Source organism: Chelonoidis abingdonii, chromosome 2, assembly GCF_003597395.2.
Source record: "Chelonoidis abingdonii isolate Lonesome George chromosome 2, CheloAbing_2.0, whole genome shotgun sequence".
In the NCBI taxonomy this organism is placed as follows: domain Eukaryota; kingdom Metazoa; phylum Chordata; order Testudines; family Testudinidae; genus Chelonoidis; species Chelonoidis abingdonii.
The window spans coordinates 44,426,820-44,447,058 of NC_133770.1; the positions used below are offsets into that span (position 1 = coordinate 44,426,820).

At 37.4% G+C, this 20,239-nt stretch overlaps 1 protein-coding gene across 2 annotated transcripts in view; it reads left to right on the forward strand.

The window, feature by feature from the left end:
- MINDY3 (MINDY lysine 48 deubiquitinase 3) overlaps positions 1-20,239 on the forward strand; it is a 78,495-nt gene that overhangs the window by 47,912 nt on the left and 10,344 nt on the right. For both annotated transcript variants that reach the window (XM_032802197.2, XM_075062318.1), the window contains 2 exons: positions 16,347-16,419; positions 17,533-17,605. In XM_032802197.2, the coding sequence (XP_032658088.1) occupies positions 16,347-16,419; positions 17,533-17,605 (146 nt within the window). The remainder of the gene's footprint in view (positions 1-16,346; positions 16,420-17,532; positions 17,606-20,239) is intronic.

Below are 20,239 nucleotides of genomic sequence, written 5' to 3' on the forward strand. Positions count from 1 at the left end.
TGTCTGTGTACAGTTCTGATATATTTTATATCTAGCCTATTGTCTCATTTTGTCCTTTCTCTTCTTGATCTCCCTTTCTGGCAAAGGAAGGCTGTAGACTTTTTTTCCTGGGCAGATCAGTGTTTCTCCTTGGTTAACTGGAGGAGGTAGTGTGAGGTGACATTCCTTGTTCCTGGCTGCCCTCTCTGAGGCTAAGCCTGTTATCTGCATTACTCAAACGTTGCTGGACTAGAAGCAAGGGATTAAGCTCAGAACATAACTTTGACCCCCAACATGGCAGTATGGTTGATTGGCAAATCTTTTTTTAAATCGTAACCAAGATAGTCTTGGACTGAAGCTTTATGCCAAATTCTGTCCCAAATTCTCTTCTAGTTATAAACTCCTAAACATGTATCCAATGAAAATACAGAAACACTATGGACACTAGTGCAATTGTATGCATGGCAAGAACCTTACAGAAATCAATTTGTCTTTTGGCTGTTGTTTGATCATGAAAACCGTAATGCATGTGACAGCTGTTAAATCCACAGAAACATTAGCAAAAACCCATATACAGCATCCAATTTCATCCTTTACAAGTGCAGTGACTAATACCCTTGGAAATCCATTTCAGACTCTTTTGAAGTGGTGGGAAACGAGTTTTACATACCCTTCATTGTCCCCTTTCATAGTGATAGGGACGTTCTTGTGTATAGAATAACACCTTTGACCTCTTCTGATTAAGCAGTTTCACTTTCAGGTGAGGGCACGAGGGAACACATTGAAAGCCTAAACTTTTTTTAAAAATTGTAAAGAAAAGTCTTTAGTGGTGCAGGACACTCTTAACCCTGGAAAAATTGGCAGTGTATATAGTGATATCTGTTACTGAGACCAGATTGGTATTGATGCCTTACATGGCAGATGTCTTTATTTCTTCCCTCCAAGTAACATTAGAAGTCACACTTAATCAAATACCTTGTTGTGTGCCTGCTTATCTAAGATTATATTCCTGAGTTAAAATAGATTTTTAAACATTTTAAATGGTAAATATGGATTTATTTTGCATGTTATTCTTGAAGTCAGCAAACTGTTCAGTTTAAAAGTTTTATCAATGACGTTTTGATACCTTGCATTCTACCAATACAGAAAAAGTTGTTAGTGGAGATAGTCCTTAAACTCTGCAAGCATATGTACTGGCTTAGAAAACACACATTGTGAATACTTTGTGTAGTTAAGATCATGAGTGTAAGACATGGATGAGCTGAATACACTTCATGGGCCAGGACCACAAAAGCAATGGCTAGCATATTTAGAAAATTTATAATTTCAAGGGCCTATACAGCCAAGAAAACAACTGTGCCCAGAGAACTAATGTTAAAAAATGCACTAATGCAGGATTAAGGCTGGAAAATTGAACTTACAAGGAAGTTTTACATGTAATGCAGTATTAGCATGCTTTTCTTTCTTTCAAAGAAAAGAATTCAAAAGTAAACAGGAAGTAGGGGTGGAGAGAGAAGGGAAGTACCTCAACAGAACAGGGAGTTTCGTAATGCACCCCGGCAGAGTTAAGCATCTGGTGTGCTGTAGGCAATTACAGAATTGAGAGTGTAAATTGTTTGCTGTAATATGAAAACGAATTCTTTATCACATAGCTGTTTTTAAAATACTTTTTCACACTTGCCTGATACCTTGTCTTTGAGGGCAAGCTGTACATAAGTTTTTTAAAATAAGCAGTAGCTCTAACCAGGCTCTACATTTGTGTTTAAGCAACTTTTTCCTGCTTGAGGAGTTTGAATACCTGACTTAGAATCACAGAATTATAGAAATGTAGAGCTGGAAGGGACCTCAAGAAGTCATCAAGTCCAGGACCCTGCACTGTGGCAGGACTAGGTAAACCTAGACCACCCCTGACAGATGTTTGTTCAACATATTTTTAAAAATCTCCAAATGTGGAGGGGTTCCCTTGGAAGCTTATTCCAGATCTTAACAACTCTTACAGTTAGAAAGTTTTTCCTAGTGTCTAACCTAAATCTCCCTTGCTTCAGATTAGGCTCATTATGTCCTACCTTCAGTGGATGTGGAGAACAATTGATCCCTGTTCTCTTTTGTAACAGCCGTTCACATATCTGAAAACTATTAGGTCCCTACCTCCTCTCCCCCCCCCCCCCCCCGCATTGTCTTTTCTCGAGACTTAAACATGCCCATTTTTTTAACCTTTTCTCAGAAATCTGTTTTTTTAAACCCTTTATGATTTTTGTTCTCCTGTGGACCTGCTCCAGTGTGTGCATATCTTTCCTAAAATGTGGTGCCCAAATTCCATCTGAGGCCTTACCATTGCCAACTGGGACAGCTACATCCTGGGTCTTTTATATGACATTCCTGTTAATATACCTCAGAAGGAAATTAACCTTTTTCACAACTGCATCCCATTGTTGACTCTCATTCAATTTGTGATCCACTATAACCCTCAGATTTTTTTTCCAGCAGTACTACCACTTAGCAAAGTTATTCCCCATTTTGTAGTAGTGGATTTGATTTTTCCTTCCTACATCAAGTATTTTGCACTTGTCCTTATTGAACTTCATCTTGTTGAATTCAGACCAGTTCTCCAGTTTGTCAAAGTCATGTTGAATCCTAATCCTGCCTTCCAAAGTACTTGTAACTCCCCTCTACTTGGAGCCATCTGCAGATTTTATAAGCATACTCTGCACTCTATTATCCACGTCATTATTGAAAATATTGAATAGTACCAGACTCAGGACTGACCCCTTTAGTGGGTCTTTAGTGTTAAGTTATAAAGAGGCACTGTTGAAGCATAGCTTTTCAGAAAGTTCTTTCAATGAGCAACAATGCTAATATATCAAGTACAGTGATACTGGATTGGTTTACTTGTTTGGTGTTTGCATTCTTTCACTTACTGGTTACAGAACAGATTATTTTATCATTACAAATGTAATTTATGTTGATGCTTAGTGAAGGTAAGAGACAAAAACTAATGAATTGGCTAGGAAGCATTTGACTTTGCAGGGAGGAGGTACTAAAGCCAACCCTTTGTATGTTTCTGCTCAGTTTGTGCAAAGCATGAACACTTATATCTTGATATCCATATAGGATATAGATATTAGCATGTTTTGCCCTATTGAAGCAGACTTGTGGAAGTCTGAACAGATGTAGAACCCCAGGATGCCACCTTAGCCGCTTCTGAATAGAACTGCATGTAAAAGGGGATCCCACACAAATTAAATGAATTACATGAATGCACTCAGTTACTCTTAACATTCTTGAGTTTCCCTGGTAGGTTCTTGTGTTTTCGTGTTTCTTATGTTTTGCTTATGAATTGGTTCTCCTGTGTGTACTGTGCTTTACAGTAGAACCTCAGTTACAAACACCTCGGGCATGGAGGTTGTTTGTATCTCTGAAATGTTCATAACTTTAAACAAAATGTTATGGTTATTCTTTCAAAAGTTTACAACTGAACATTGACTTAATACAGCTTTGAAACGTTTCTACAAAGAAGAAAAATGCTGCTTTCCCTTTGTTTTTAATAGTAATTTATATTTAACGCAGTATTGTACTATATTTACCATTCTGGGGGAGGGTTCTCTGCTGCTGCCTGATTGTGTACTTCCGGATCCAAATGAGGTGTGTTGACTGATCAGTTCGTAACTCTGATGTTTGTAACTCTGAGGGTTCTACTGTATTTCCTTTGTGGCAGATAGTCTTCCCTTCCCTTTTCTTTTTCAGATAAGAACCTCAAAAATGAGCGAATATTTCACGGTATGGTACAGCTTTTTTTTCCAAAGACTAATTTCTAGATTACATTTCTGAATCTCTCTTCTGTAATTTCCCCTCCAGAGTGCAACTTTCTCACTGGAAAATGCATCATGTCTGTAATAGTGCCTCTGCTCCTACATAGTATGTTTTCCAGTGACATTAGCAACATTTTGAAACCAGTATCACAGGCCTGTCCTGTGGCATATTCGGAAAAGTGCAGTTGTGTATTGCAGAACAAGAGATTGTGTTGCTTTACAACTGATTTACTTTTGCAGATTGTTAACCAAGTAGAAGGTAGTGAGTAAAATGCAGGCTCCCTGCTGTCAGTGTTCCCCTTTAGAGATTTTTAAATAGCGGACCCTTGTGTCAGACCTTGATCAAGTTACTCAACTTCTGCCTTTAAGCCAAAACTCACATTCATGGGCAACAATATGGAGCAACTTTGAATTCAGTATTAAGATAAGTCAAATGTGATAATTCAACTTTATTGGACATGGAGACAGGGGCGGCTTCAGGCACCAGCATGCCAAGTGCGTGCCGGGGGCGGCAAGCCACGGGGGGCGCTCTGCCAGTCACCGCGAGGGTGGCAGGCAGGTTGCCTTCGGCGGCATGCCTGCGGAGGGTCCGCAGGTCCCGTGGCTTCGGCGGACCTCCCACAGGTGTGCCGCCGAATCCGCGGGACCAGTGACCTCCTGCAGGCAAGCTGCTGAAGGCTGCCTGCCTGCCGTGCTTGGGGCGGCAAAATACCTAGAGCCGCCCCTGCATGGAGATATATTTGAAACTGGGATCAGCTGTGACCTGGCCCAAGGTGGAGCTATTGAGTAAAATTACCAGACATTTCTGAAGAATAGAGAACTCTGTTGTTTCAACTTACCTGTTTTTAAAATGTCTAGAATCCCTATTTTTTCTGCCTGCTTTTTTGTGTGACAGTAATATTGCAGCATACTGGCTACTCTGCTGGTGTATAAAAGCTGCTTTGTTTTTTAATGTGTACTGATGCACATGAGCAGCAAAATATCTGCAATAAAAGGTATAGCAGAGCAGAAAGATCGTGGATAGTGAATTGCTTATCTATCTAGCCAGTGAACTGAAGGCTAGTATTTTCAGTAGTTATTTAAGAGCAGCTAATGTTGCTACTTTATAAAAAGGTGTAGTATAGGTAGCTTTTAAACATACCGATGACCAAGCTACAACTCTTTGGCATTGAAGAGGTTTTTGTTTCAGCAGCTTTATGATTACAGGAAATTAATTCTACCTGGTTTTAGTTTAAATGTGTGAATTAGTCTTTATTTGAATTTTACCAAAGCAAATTTGAAATGACATGGTTAGTCTAAAAAGTTCCCCAGTTAGTAAGAAACCTCTCTATTTAAATTGTTTTATCAAAAAGGTTTAAGACTTAGAGACAATCAGTCACTTCCAGATGGCCTTACACTAAAGATTTAAAAAGGCAGACTTTTAAATAAAAATCATATAATTAAGCATATTTAATCATTGCAATACTTTTTAAAAATCTTGAGTAGTTAGTTGCTAAAGTATTCTGCCAACAGGGTAGAACACCATCTTATAGAACCGAGTGTTGCATTTGAGTTTCAGGATCCCATTACCAGAAATCAATCAGATTTACCGTGTACACACTTTCATAAGCTAGTATCACCTTTTTTTCACTAATATAGGGGGTTTCTGTAGCTTCTGTTGGCATTTATAGTGAGTTGCAAACAAACGACCAATATGCTGTTGGAATAATAAACCTCTAAGAAGCTGCCATAGCACTGCATGGAGATTACTTTCTTTATTTTTAATGGGAGAATTTCATACCAAAGCAGAATTGAAAACAGGATTATTTAACCCAAAATCCTCTTGTTTGTGTTGCATTTTCTGCTACTAAACTTCTGTATTTTAATAAACATTTTTCCTCTCATAGTCCAGCTTCTCCTGTCTTATCCTGCTGTGAAATCACAGTTCTGTTCTTACACGCTGGTCTGTTGCTATGGAAACAATTATGCTGACATTGATTCAGCATTGACTTCACTGTAAGGTTAAATAAAAATGGGGTCAGAGCATTAGCTAAACAAACAGTAATATTGGCTATAAGCTTTTTTTTTTTATTTGAAAGTGAGAAATGTATAAAGTATGTTTGAACTACATGCTTCTCTGCGTCAAATAAGGTGCAGGTTTGAATGCCGCTGATTTGTTACTGTTGAACACATTTCTATATGAAATGCAAATCAACCACATAAAAATAACATTAACTCTTAACAGGTGCAACAGTGAACTATAGCTAGTAGCCAGGAATTGACCTTAACTTTCTGTGTATTGGCAATTGTTGTTAACTGAACTGATTACATGTAAGCTTTTCCGGCTGACCAATTCTTTTAATGGTAGGGTAACTCCCTTCCAGGTAAGGGGATTCATTTGACCTTCATACTTCACTCAGAAGACAGTGAAGCACTAGCAGGGATTAACAGCAATCCATCCAGCCCATTTGGTAGTGGTTTGATAGGCTTTACTGGATATTGTCTTACTTCCCAGCCAGTCATTTTAATACAGATCTATAGCAAGTCGCTGAAAGACTGTAAGGATTTGGGAGAAGGAAAGAAATCCTTGAAATAAGAGCCTAGAAAAAACATACTCTGTTTCCTTCTATACTATCCTGAAAAACAAATGACTCCTTTTATTGAATGGTTGTAAACTATGTCTGTCTGGCTAAAGTCCTTTAAGGAAAATGCAAGCACAATGGGAACTCCTCCCTAAAAGCCACCTTCTACCTTTAACTTGCAATCGTTTCAACTGCCAATTTTTAATACAATCTTTAAGTTTAGACTTCTCTGCACGCTTTATGGGCTCGCAGATCAACCAAGTACTTCTGTTTGGTGTTAAAACACTGTCTGCTAAAATGTACTTTGTATATAATACCAATATTTCATGTCATTTACTTTGTATTCATACTTTGATATATAAAAAGGACACTAAACGAAAACTTAGAAAAATCTAGATCTTGTGTTTTTGTGGTGCAGTGAGTGAAAGGTCTAGTGCATCTAATCAAAATGATTCTTGGGTTACACATGATGATCACTTTTAGTCTGTCTAGTTTGTCTGTCCATATCACAAAAGCACTGCATGTTTTTATCACTCTTGGAATTCTATGCTATGATGTTGCCCCGAACTGGAGTAGCATGGTGTCACTGGTCAGTATTGTGCTGAATTGACAGAATTTGTGTGTAAGCTTGTACTGAGTGTGCTTTGAGGTATTGTTCTTGACATCATCGTGATTTGCTGGGTATTTAGCACTCTTGAAAATTAGGCTGCTTAGAAGTCTAACTTTTTGGAATCCATTGTTTTTAAAAACAATCTTAGTGTCTGTGTCCTTCGACTGGGAAGACTTGCTGTATTGTATTTTAAAAGTAACAACTATCAATTTATTGAGTGTAGTGAGATGAAAGTTGGTGTGAACTACAAAAAAAATGACCTTTGTAATACTTTAGGAATGATGTAAATCTATAGATTAGCTTGGAATAGTTATAAAAAAAAATTAATGTAATCTTTATCAAATTTAGGCACTTCTTACATATATTGATATTTTAATTTGAAATTAGGCAAACAATGTAGAAAAATATTTTACAAGCTATTTTAATAGTAATATTTTATTACTATGTCATATACTTACTGTAGTATGTATAGAACTTCTAAATATTTCATATCCAAGTGGGTTTGAATTAAAAGGGTAATAGGTCCTTCAATGAAGAGTGTTGTAAAAAAACTCAAAAAAGGCATGTCATTGCAGCTTAGTTATTATAGCAATTCTTATGAGCTGTTTTGGATTTGTAAGAAAAACTTCTGGAATGTTTTCATTAGAACTTACTAAGAATATATTTTGCCTCCAAGAATAAACAAGAGATCTTAAAATAACTAGTATTATTGAAGATAACTTTTGAAAGTTGTAAAAATGTGTATCACCAGAGCCACAGGGTGAAACATGAATTTCTTGCCTCTTGGGACATGGAGTACTTTAAAAGTGTTGAACAATTGTTGTGATAAGCTGTTGATGAGATTTCCTTGTATGGAAGTTTCAATGTGTGGAATGTATCAAATGCAGTTCACAAGGCTGGAGGTTTGTTTTTCATATTTTGGCAGAAATGATGGAATTTCAATTTGGACACTTGAAGTACATTTTTGATGGATGTTTGCCACATTTTTAAGCTTTACTGACTGAAGTTCATATTTTCCATTTATTTTCATTGCAAAAACTTAGGGATAGTCACAAAAAAAAATTGAAGGTCCAAATTTCTTGGTCAAAGGTATAGTCAAGGGCCAGCCTCCAGAGAAAATAATAATAAAAAAACAAACAATAATAAGTAAATAAAAAGATTTTGGAGTCCGTTCAAAAGTGTCTGGTGGTCCAGATTTGGCCTTAATTCTGCCTGTTGACTATCCCTGCCATAGAGAATGCGGGTCATATACGTATGAAGGTATTTTAATTTGTTTTTACCTGCTATCATAGCACAATATTCCATCTGAATTCCAAAGTTACTGTGGAGTTTAGGGTTTTTTCACACTTATAAAAAAAGTACAAGTTTATTTTCTTGGCACTTCTCTGTGGTAGCTAATGGTGCTTCTCTGATCTTGCTGTTTTAAACAATGAAAACTGTAGTGTAGAGTTAAAGCTTCATGTAAAGCAAATTATGTAATCTCTTGAATGACTTGCATAGAACATCAAAATTCCATACTTCAAAAATTTCATGCGTAACAAATAGCTGGCTTTATTCCAGTTTAGCATTTGGCTTAAAATTGTAGCCATTTACTGTACAAGCATACAATTTATTTCAGATGCCAATTAATGAATGGAAAGACTGATTCCTTGTGTTTCTCTATGGTCATGCATATTGAAACGAGAAGACAGGCATGTGCACTGCCCAACACAAATTATGAATATTTACATTATTTCAGTTTTGTTACCAAATGAAGACCATTAAAAAAGTAATCAAGTCTTATCTATGAGAATTTGCTGGAGATATTTTTAGAATGGGGACTCTTCTTCTGTATCCCATGGAATTGTACTTGTTTAACTTTTTACAAGATCATATTGTGATGGGTTTCGTCACAGAGACCTCCTTGAGGCTGTCACGTGATGTGCTGAAATTACCTCTGAGCCCATTTTCCCTGCCAGCTTGGGACTCCAGACCCCTGCCTTGGTGAGCCAGACACGCTATGTCTGCTGCAACACTGACCCAGGTCTGCACCATGCCCCCAAAGCTGCAGACTTTAACCAAAAACTGCTCAGCAAGTCATCTATCTCCAGCATCCAGACACCCAGCTCCCAATGGGATCTGAACCCCAAATAAATCTGTTTTACTCTGTTTAAAGCTTATACACGGTAAACTCATAAATTGTCTGCCCTCTGTAACACTAATAAAGAGAGGTGCACAGCTGTTTGCTCCCCCAGGTATTAATCACTTACTCTGGGTTAATTAATAAACAAAGCTGATTTTATTAAGCATAAAAAATAGGATTTAAGTGGTTTTAAGTAATAACAGACAACATAGTAAGTCACCAAAATAAAACAAAACATGTAAGTCTAAGCCTAATACATTTAAGAAACTGAATACAGGTAAATCTCACCCTCAGAGATGTTCCAATAAGCTTCTTTCACAGATTAGACTCCTTCCTTGTCTGGGCCCAATCCTTTCCCCTGGTACAGTTCTTGTTAGTTCCAGCTCAGGTGGTAAGTAGAAGATTTCTCATGACTGCAGCCCCCTTTGTTGTGTTCCACCCCCTTTTATGGCTTTGGCACAAGGTGGGAAACTTTTGTCTCTCTGGGTCCCCACCCCTCCTTCTAAATGGAAAAGCACCAGGTTTAAGATGGATTCCAATATGAGGTCACATGGTCACATGTCCTGTGAGACCCCAAGCCTCCATTCTTTCCAGCCTGACTCACAGGAACGCAGGAAGGCTTAAAAGTAAACAGAGCCATTTACAACCCATTGTCCTGGTAAAGATTCTAAACCACCATTAATGGCCCACACTTTGCATAATTACAATAAGACCTCAGAGTTAACTTCATATTTCTTGTTTTAGATGCAAACAGGATGAACACATTCAGTAGATTATAAGCTTTTTAGTGATACCTTACAAGAGACCTTTTGCATAAAGCATATTCATTACATTATATTCACATTCCAAGTATGTTTTCATAAAGCATATGGAGTGCAACGTCACACATATAATGTAACTTTTTGAGATAGGATGCAGGGGGAGGATAAAATGGCTTTATCCACAGCCACAGTATGCATCAAGTTTTAATGTAAAATTAATACATTTAGAATGTATAAATAGAAAAGATCTTTAAATAATCTTAAAAGGGGGTGTGCCATGAGTTCCACCTTAAACTGACACTAGCTATAATCTCCCATAACTTGTCGTCATAACTAATTCCATAATTAAGTTGATGTCGCATGCTGTGAAAGTATGAGAGAAGATTAATGAAAAGCATCTGTGTGAATGGTTGAAATTTGGAAGGGTCTGTATGGATTCATGCCAGGATGGAGCATAGTTGATGCCATATTTGCACTATTAATCCTCATGGAGTAGTTCTGAGAAAAGAGATAGCAACAGGATATTGTCCTTGTGAACTTGGAGAAGGCATACAGTCATGTACCAGAAGAACTAGTTATACCTCTTTAATACTGCAATTTAAAAAAACAAAACAAAAAAACCTTCATTTTATGCATGGGTTTCAAACAGTTGCTTTAGGGTTGGTTATATTAGGTAGTCATCTATCTAATATATATATATGAATTCAATGAGATTTACAGGTGACTGTCTAAGTCTAACACTTTTGGTTTGAAATAGCTGTTCTTCTACTAGGGGAGCTCCCAGCCAAGGCTTACGATCCCCACTAGGACTGGCAAGACTTATTTTAAAGCAGTCTTTATTTGTCTTGACATCCTCATCTGACCAGCATTTAGCTGGTAGCTGCACCACCTGCTTACCCCACAGTGCCCTGCTGAGAGATGTTATTGCCAGTTGGTCTACACTACTTATAGAATATTCCAAGCTGTCCTGCATAACTGCAGGGAGTTCCCCTATTCAACACCTGCAGATGCACATGAGGAGATTTGGGTGCAGCTGATGCATGGAGGACAGTTGGTTCAAACTTAAGACATCTTTGCTGGAAACAAGTGAATCCACTGCCAAAAGAGATAAGAAGGGAGACTTGGGAGTGGAATACTCATGTTAAAGAATCTGTTAGACAAAAAAATGGCAGGCCAGTGGCTTGAGGAGTGATAAGATGGCATACTGGGGGCAAAAAAAGTCGGCCAAAAGAAATATGACAGCAGGAAGTATGGACCGTGATGCATATGTGACTAACTAGGATTACAGAAGGGAGAGAAGACCATCTATGGACTCAAGGCAAGAGAGAAAATGACTAGAGATTTCAACAAGTTTGCTTATATTAGAAATGAATATAGTATATTGCAAACAAAGGGTCAATCAAAATTTGGAATGATTATTTTGAAAGATTGATGAATGAGAGCCTAAGGTGGGGAATTAAGAATATGTGAGCCAAACTGAAGCGCAGTAGATTACTTCCAGGACAAAGCGGTTGCAGAGGCATTTAGGAGTATGAAAAAAGGAGACAGCACCATGTCCGGATGAAGCACAAAAGGATGCAGTGAAATCATCGGAAAGGGAAGGCATCAAGTATCTTACAAGTTTGTTCAGTGATATTCTTAAAGGGGAAAATGCCAAATGAATGGTATAAAAGCTCTTTGTTGCCTGTTTTTAAACTTAAAGGAGATGGTAATCCTGTGCTAATTATTGCCCAATTAAGCTGACATCACGTTATAAAAGTAGGGGAGAAGATTGGACACACTATGATATGAAACAAGGTTTAAGGGACCTAAAAATAGCCTCTGTCTATCATTCGCCAGGAAAGAAGCCAGCAGTTCCTCAGCCCACTTGCCTTGACAAAAGTTTCTGTTAGACCAAGTGAAGAGTCTTTCAAGCCCTGTGTAAAATTAGGAAGGAGGTGTGTTTGAAAGGTTCCAGCCTGAAGGTTTTCATGCTGTGTCCTCCACCCCCAAATAAAGTTCTGTTAAAACTTAATCAGAGCATTCTAGATATTCATTATGGCTGCAATGATTCATTTTCTTCATACTTAAAGTTCTTAAGATTGGGTTTTTTAACTTTTTCAAATATTATTTATTTGTATTATTGTAGTGCCTACGGGACGTAGTCATAGACCAGGACCCCATTGTACTAGGTACTGTACAAATACAGAACAAAAAGACAGCCACTGCCTCAAGGGATTTATAATCTGAAAAGAGACAACAGATGGACATAAACAGATGAGGGAGTACAAGTAAACAGTGAAATAATATTGGTCATGATAGGCACATGAGCAGCCTAACAGTGTAAAGTTTTTTGTAGACATCGTGGCAAAGGAGGGATTTGAAGGTGGGTAATCAAGTCAGTAGCTTTGTAGACATTTATGAGGAGTGCCTTCCAAGCCTATGGATCAGCATGGGAGAAAGCAATGAAGGTGTGTTATAAAATTGAACAAGTGGGCAGTGGAGGCTGGCATTACAGGTCAATAGGAGATGAGTGTCAACAGCAAAATAGTGAATGAGAGATGATTGATAGGGTGGGAATTGGCTGAACGGCCTTGGAAGTGAATACGAGCAGCTTGTTTGATGTAGAAATTGGGAGCAAGTAGAGGGATTCAAAGAGGGATAATGCGATCAAAGCAATGCCCTAGGAAAATGATATTTGCAATAGTATTCTGACTGGATATGAGTGGGGCAAGATTGCATTTGTCAAGGCTAGAGAAAAGGTATGGATAAAGTAAATAAGGAAATGTTATTTACTCCTTCTCATAATACAAGAACTAGCGGTCATCAAATTAAATTAATAGGCAACAGATTTAAAACAAACGTAAGGAAGTATTTCTTCACACAACGCAGTCAGTCAGTCTGTGGAACTCTTTGTCAAAGGATGTAGTGAAGGTCAAGACTATAAAAGGGTTCAAAAAAGAACTAGATAAATTCATGGCGGATAGGTGCATCAGTGGCTATTAGCCAAGATGGGGAGAGATGGTGTGTCTAGCCTCTGTTTTACAGAAGCTGGGAATGGATGACAGGATGGATCACTTGATGATTTATCTGTTCTGTTTGTTCCCTCTGAAGCACCTGGTATGGGCCATTGTTGGAAGACTGGATACTGGGTTAGAATGATCTTTGGTCTGACCCAGTGTGGCCGTTCTTATGTTAAGGATGTTGCAGTAACGGAGATGCAGGATAAAGAGCTAATTTTCTTCCCTCCATCAAACTTCTGTTACAACCTTTGGTTGGAAGAATTTTATTTTTTTTAATCCTATAGTTTGGTAGTGTAAGAGGTTTTTTTTGTTTTTTTGCAAAACTTACAGTTGGGAAAGGGGCTCAGATAAATTATATAAACATGAGACTGTACTGCTCTAAGTATTGAGGTTCTATAACATTGTTCTAGTTATGAAACTTATTACAGTGCCTTTTTATTAGTTTTCTTTAAATAGGAATGCGATTTATTTTAAGTTGTACAAATTGTTCATCACATATGGGGATTTCTAATATGTTGTGGTATGCCTGTTTAGCATCCAAAAGAAGTAAATCGTTACATATATTTTCAGTGAATTATGAGAGCAAGACTACAAGCTTACCTTCCCATTCAGGGAGGAATTTAAGCACATGCCAACCTTAAAGTTAAGCATATTTTTAAATATCTGGCTCATTTGGAGCATTTGCAATTGATACCTAATATAAGAATGAAATTCTGGTTGAATGCATTTCACTTCTATTTTTCCCTGAGGTAGCTTTTTATTTCTTTAATCTAAGATGTGGGTCACTGTACTAAAATAACATACTTTATTATCTTTATGTAGATGCATGGCTTCTATTTGCGTCTACCCAGTTAAATTGAACAATAGTACAGGCCTGCACAATCCAAACTAAAACCATTTGTCACATGCTGAATTCTGCTGACTGAAAGTGTTGTCTTTGATTTTCTGCTTTAAGAAAATGAAAATAAATTAAAAAAAAGTTTTGTACTCTAAATAGGTAGGGTAACTTTTTGTTTGTTTAACTTGTAACTAATTATTTAGGTTTAGAGCAATGAAAACATAAGACTGGAAAGGACCTCCTGGGTCATTGAGTCGAGTCTCGTGCTGTTGTGGTCAGCCCTGTCATATAATCCAATTGATAAATTTATCCAGATCAGTCTTAAAACTATAGTTAGGTTGTTTGCCCCCACTGCTGCTATTGGAAGGCTGTTCCAGAACCTCTCTCTTTTTGTGATTAGAAACCTTTTAATTTTCAACCTAAATGTATTCATGGCCAGTTTATGCCCATTTGTTTTTGTGTCAGTATTGTCCTTTACTTTAAAAAGCTCTTCTCCCTCCATGATGTTTTACACCTTGCCCCCCAGTGCATTTATAGAGAGCAATCTTCTCTCTCCCCCCGTCCCCCTTCCTTCATTTTGCAAGGCTAAATAAGCCAAGGTCTTTCCTCTAGTAGAATAGGCTCTGCAGTCTCTGGTCGTCCTAACATCCCTCTCTGCATCTGTTACAGTTTGAATTCATCTTTCTGGTTACATAGCTAACCAGAATTATACACAGTATTCCAGATGAGGTCTTATCAGTGCCTTGGACAATGATATAAATACTTCTCTAGCTTTGCTGGAAATACCTCACCAAATATATTCTAAGATCACATTTGCCTTTTTTTTACAGCCATATCACATTGGTGGCTCAGTTATCTTGTGATCAACAAATGCACCTAGGTCTGTCTTTCTCCTGTCATTTCCAAAGATAAGCTCCAGCTTATCACAGAAATTCTTATATGTCTAGGAACAAAGAATGTAGGCCATACTTAGAAGGTGGAGGACTCTATTCTGATAATCAGTGATTCTGAAAAAGATTTGAGGGTGGATAATCCCCTGAACATGAGCTCCCAGTGTGCTTTGCCCAAAAGGGCTGATATGATCCTTGGATGCATAAATAGGAATCTCGAGTAAGAGTAGAGATCTTTTTATCTATGTGTTTTGGCACTGATGTGACTGCTACTGGAATACTGTGTCCAGTACTTGTTTCCACAATTCAAGAAGCAAGTCAATAAACTGAAGAGAGTTCAGAGGAGAGCCATGAAAACAATGGAAGGATTATAAAACATGATACTCAGTTTAGCTTAACAAAGACTTGATTAGTTTATAAGTACCTACATGGGGAACTACTATTTGATAATGGGCTCTTCAGTCTAGCAAAGAAAGGTATAACATGTTCTAATGGCTGGAAGGTGAAACTAAACAAATTCAGACAGGAAATAAGGTGTAAATTTTTAAATGAAGATTAATCATTGGAACAATTTACCAAGGGTCATGATGGATTCTCCATCACTGGCAACTTTTAAATCAAGATTGGATGTTTTTCTGAAAGATCTGCTATAGGAATTATTTTGGGGTTACTCTATAGCCTGTTATACAGGAAATCAGACTAGATGATCACAATTGTCCCTTCTGGCCCTGGAATCTCTGAAAGTCATACAGTTCTTCCTGTATAATATTCCAATGCTCCTCTGTATTGATAATGACTCCCAACTCTGTCCTCAGTAAACTTCCTTAGTACACTAAGGCAAATAGTAATTTAGATTGTTTCCAAAAATAGTCCTTGAGGAGCTCCACTAGTAACCTCTTTCCAGCCTGATAGTTTTTTCAGCATAACCCAGTAGTGCACAATCTGCGGCCCGCTGCCTTCCACAGCTCCCATTGGCTGGGAATAGCGACCCATGGCCACTGGAAGCTGCGGGAGGCCGTGCCTGTGGACAGTCAAAGTCAGCAAAATGTCTCGCGGCCTGCAATCAGATTACCCTCATGGGCCACAGGTTGCCCACCACTGGCATAATGTATTGTCTTCTTCCTTTTAGCCAGTTTCTTACCCACCTAACAATTCTTTTATTAATTTACTTTTTTTCCATTTTAACTAATCTCTATAGCAAATATCTTACTGAAATCCAGATTAGACTCATTGCATTTCCATTGTCTAAAGAACTCAGTTATTTTTTTCTAAGAAAGTTATGGGTCTAGTCTGGCATGATCTAACTCTGGTATACCCATCTGCATTTTACCAACTTTTCTGGGTTTTTTCCATATCTTTAATTATTCTTGTCTTAAAAAATTATTTTAAAGAGTATTTAACTTTGATTTAAAGGTGTATGCCTTTTTAGATTGAAAAGGATTTAGTTGCCAATATAAGTATCCCAATTATAAAACTCTCTTTGCTCTTGGAATCAGCTATTTCTATGCCATGACATCTGCATGACAAGCTATATCCATAAAAGGATAGTTGTCTGGAAAGCCATGTAGATAAACCATAACGCATTCTTAACACAACCTTTTTGAATGCCACCAATGTGTGGAATTAACTTTGAGCTAATCCTTACCTCTGGCATTGTACTTTGTTTCTTTCATTAATTTAAGGTTTGAAATTTTTCAGTGTGGTCATCTACTTGCATAGTGAAACAATATGTATTGGTCTGAAATAATGAATGTTGTGGAACTTTCTTGTTTAGGATTTGGCCCTTGTTGCCCCTGAAGCTCCTTCAGAACAAGCCAGAAGAGTTTTTCAAACATATGACCCAGAAGGTAAGGCTGCATTTTTTAGCTTTGGGTTGAGATCTTTATATTAACTGGTTTTGAGTGTGAAGAATCTTTCTTTCTGGAAAAATAAGACAATTTTACAATATATGCAGAACACTGCACCTCTAGTAGTACAGTCCCCTGCACTGTAAGGCACTGTTCATGATAAGGCTTAATACTGATTCACAGGGTATGCGTACACTACTGCTGGAAAGTGTAAATTCCAGCCTGGGGAGACGTACCTGCACTATCTCTGATTTAGTGAGCTAGTGTGCTATAAATCATACATGGCTGCCCTGTGTATGATCTCATCCAAGACCATAGGTATGTACTTGGCACAACTAGCCCCTCCCATTACTTGCATTGCCAAGGCTACACTGCTATTTTTAATGAGCTAGCACAATCAGAGGTAGTTACAGGAATGTCTCCTCAGGCTAGAATTCACATCTTCCAGCTCTTGTGTAGATGGACATACCCATAGGGAAGTGTGCTGCCTACTGATTAACCGCCAAATCACAAAGTGTTGGTGTTTATCAACCTAATAAAATGGACAAGCCTCTCTTGAAAACTGCAGAGCATGAGATAGTCAAATATAGCAATAGTAGGAAGTAGAGTTCTTATTGTAAGCTTTTCAACACTGGGGACTTCACCACTTTCCCTAATCTTACATTTTCAAAAATGTAAGACTTTCATACCTGATCCATCATGTTCTGAGAAGTATGACAAGTACTGAAAAATTCCTTAGTTTCATTTTAGTAATCAGAAGCTGCCTGATATTCGCATTTTATTTTATTTAGAAACAAGTTTAGAAATATTCTCTCACCATTTTAAAGTGGTATATGTCAATTTTTTTTTTTTTTTACTAATAAAGTTTAATAAGGTTCACATTTTCAAATGTTTTAGAAAAATGGCATTTTTAAGACCTGTAGGCCTGAAGTTTTTTAATTGGGGAAATATATATACGTAAATCATGAGTTCTAATACCTCGTCTTGTAACTTTACAGTGAACTCTCATATTCTAAGATGTGGGTTTGATTACCAGTATTTTGGGTAAAATCCATAATCTTGAAATGTTTTCAGTTTATTTTCCCCTAATGAGAAACTTTGTCCCATTTGTAGATAATGGATTTATACCTGATACCCTTCTAGAAGATATAATGAAGGCTTTGGATCTTGTATCAGATCCTGAATAGTAAGTATAATTTGTATAGCTAAATTTTCATTTAACAGATTAGTTATGCGTTGGTTTTACCTTGAAGTGTTAGTACAGCTAATTCTGTGTAGTGTCCTGAGGACAATGTCTCAAAATATTGAGTCAGTTGTAAATGAAATAAAAAAGCCTAAAGATAAGATTCAAAATATTTTTGATTTAGAAAGAAGAGCATCTTTCCTACCTCCCAGTTATTAGCTATTTGTGTCCCACGTTTCTGTAAGTACATGTATTTGCCTATGACAACCCAATACTCCAAGGTGAATCTGTGTGCTAGAAAAAACATGCTCTCTCAACAGCAGACCACCATGTTACAGAAACATTTAATACCATCCTACAGCTCAAAGTTCAAACTGCTTTTCAGATTGATTGTGTTTCTATATGGTTGCATTTTATGTAGTTGTACTTAGCTCTACGTGAAACATATTTTCTCCTCCAGAGGGGAACAGAATTTTGCAAATTCAAGGGAAAAAGCTTGACTTGGGAGGCTTAGAAAGGCTTCTTTTGTTCTACTGCCTCTTAAAAAAAAAAAAAAAAAAAAAAAAAAAAAAAAATCTGCTTTCCCAAAGGAAAAGGGAAAAATCTTCCTCCTAAATCCAGCTCTCTTTCAGAAATCACTGCTTGGGTTTTAGGATATTTGTGGCATAATCATGACCTCTTATTGCACATGGAACATCAGGTGTTGTATGGTCAAGAATCATTCACAAGAAAGGTATAATATTTAAAAGAATCTTTGCTGCAGATCAAGCTGCGGAATTTCTCTGTATCCATAGTCTGCAATATTTTCTCTGTTAAAGCAATAGTATTATAGAGTAGGTTCTGACTTATGTAGGTTCGCCACATTTTTCAGCTGACATCTAAGTCTCCTTGTATTTAGGGTCTCCAGTCCATGAAATATGGAACAAACTTAAATAACGTAAAGAGTATTTGGATTCTTAATTCCTTATATGTTGTCATGCTGTTTTCTTTAAGATAAAAATCAAACATGGTGGTTGCAAATGTGTTGTTCTTCAAAGCAAATAACATCTACATTATGTATAATATATATGTAGTTTCCTGTAAACTTCTACATCAGGCTGTGGTCTTTTCAGATCTCAAACCCTAACCATCCTCAGACCTGCTCAGTGTTTGGAAATGTGCAAGGAAAACCATTTGTGGTCAGATAGTTATGCTGGTGACTCAGTAAATGGAATTATTCGATTTCAGTTCTGAACGAATTCCTGCAACATGGCATTGATGGCACTGTTGCTGAAGGTGTCATCTTTAATTAGAGATGAAATGAGATTCTTCTAATTTTTGATTACTAAAGATCCTATGATACTCTTTAGAAGATTATCCTTGTTTAGAAGTTAGTTGTTTACCCCTGTTTAGAATTTGATGGTTACATTTTCCCTAACTTCCATCTATATTTTCAGCTGGTTAATGTTTACTTTATACATAAGAACGGCCATTCTGGAGTCAGACCAATGGTCCATGTAGCCCAATATCCTGTTTTCTGACAGTGGCCAATGCCAGATGCTTCAAAAGGAATGAACAGAACAGGGCAATTATCAAGTGATTCATTCCTGTCATCCAGTCTCAGCATCTGGTAGTCAGAGGCTTAGGGACACCCAGAGCATGGGGTTGCATCCCTAACCATCTTAACTAATTCTGTTTTTAATCCAGTTACAGTTTTGTTTTGTTTTTTCACAACATCCCCTGGTAATAAGTTCCACAGGTTGACTGCATTATGTGAAGAAGTACTTTCTTTTGTTTGTTGTTAAACCTGCTGCCTATTAATTTTATTGGGTGACTCCTAGATCTTATGTTAGGTGAAGGGGTAAATAACACATTCACATTGTCCTTAACATTCATGACTTTATAGACCGCTATCATATTCCATTTCAGTAGTCTCTCTTCCAAGCTGAATCGTCCCAGTCTTTTTAATCTCTCCTCATACAGAAGCTGTTCCATACCCCTAAATATTTTTGTTGCCCTTCTCTATACCTTTTGCCATTTCTAAAATCTCATTTGAAATGGGGTTACCAGACCTGTCCACAGTATTCGAAGTGTGGGTACACTGTGGATTAATATAGTGGCATTATGATATTTATATTTTATTATATATCCCATTCCTAACATTCTGATAGCTTATTTGACTTCTTCCACGCATTGAGCAGATGTTTTCAAAGAGCTATCCACAGTGACTCCAAGATCTTTCTTGAGTGATAACAGCTAATTTAGACTTCAACATTTTGTATGTGCAGTTGGGATTATGCTTTCCAATGTGCATTATTTTGCATTTATCAACACTGAATTTCATCTACCATTTTGTTGCCCAGTCACCCAGTTTTGTGAGATCCCTCTGTAACTCTTCACTGCCAGCTTTGGACTTAATTGTCTTGAGTAATTTTATATCATTTGCAAACTTTGCCACCTCACTGTTTATTTACCCCTTTTTGCAGATCATTTATGAATGTGTTGAACAGCACAGATCCCGGTACTGATGCTTGTGGGAGATACTGCTACTTACCTCTCTCTGTTCTGAAAACTGACCATTTATGCCTATGCTTTGTTTCCTATCTTTTAACCGGTTACTGATCCATGAGAGGACTTTCTTTTATCCCATGACTTCTT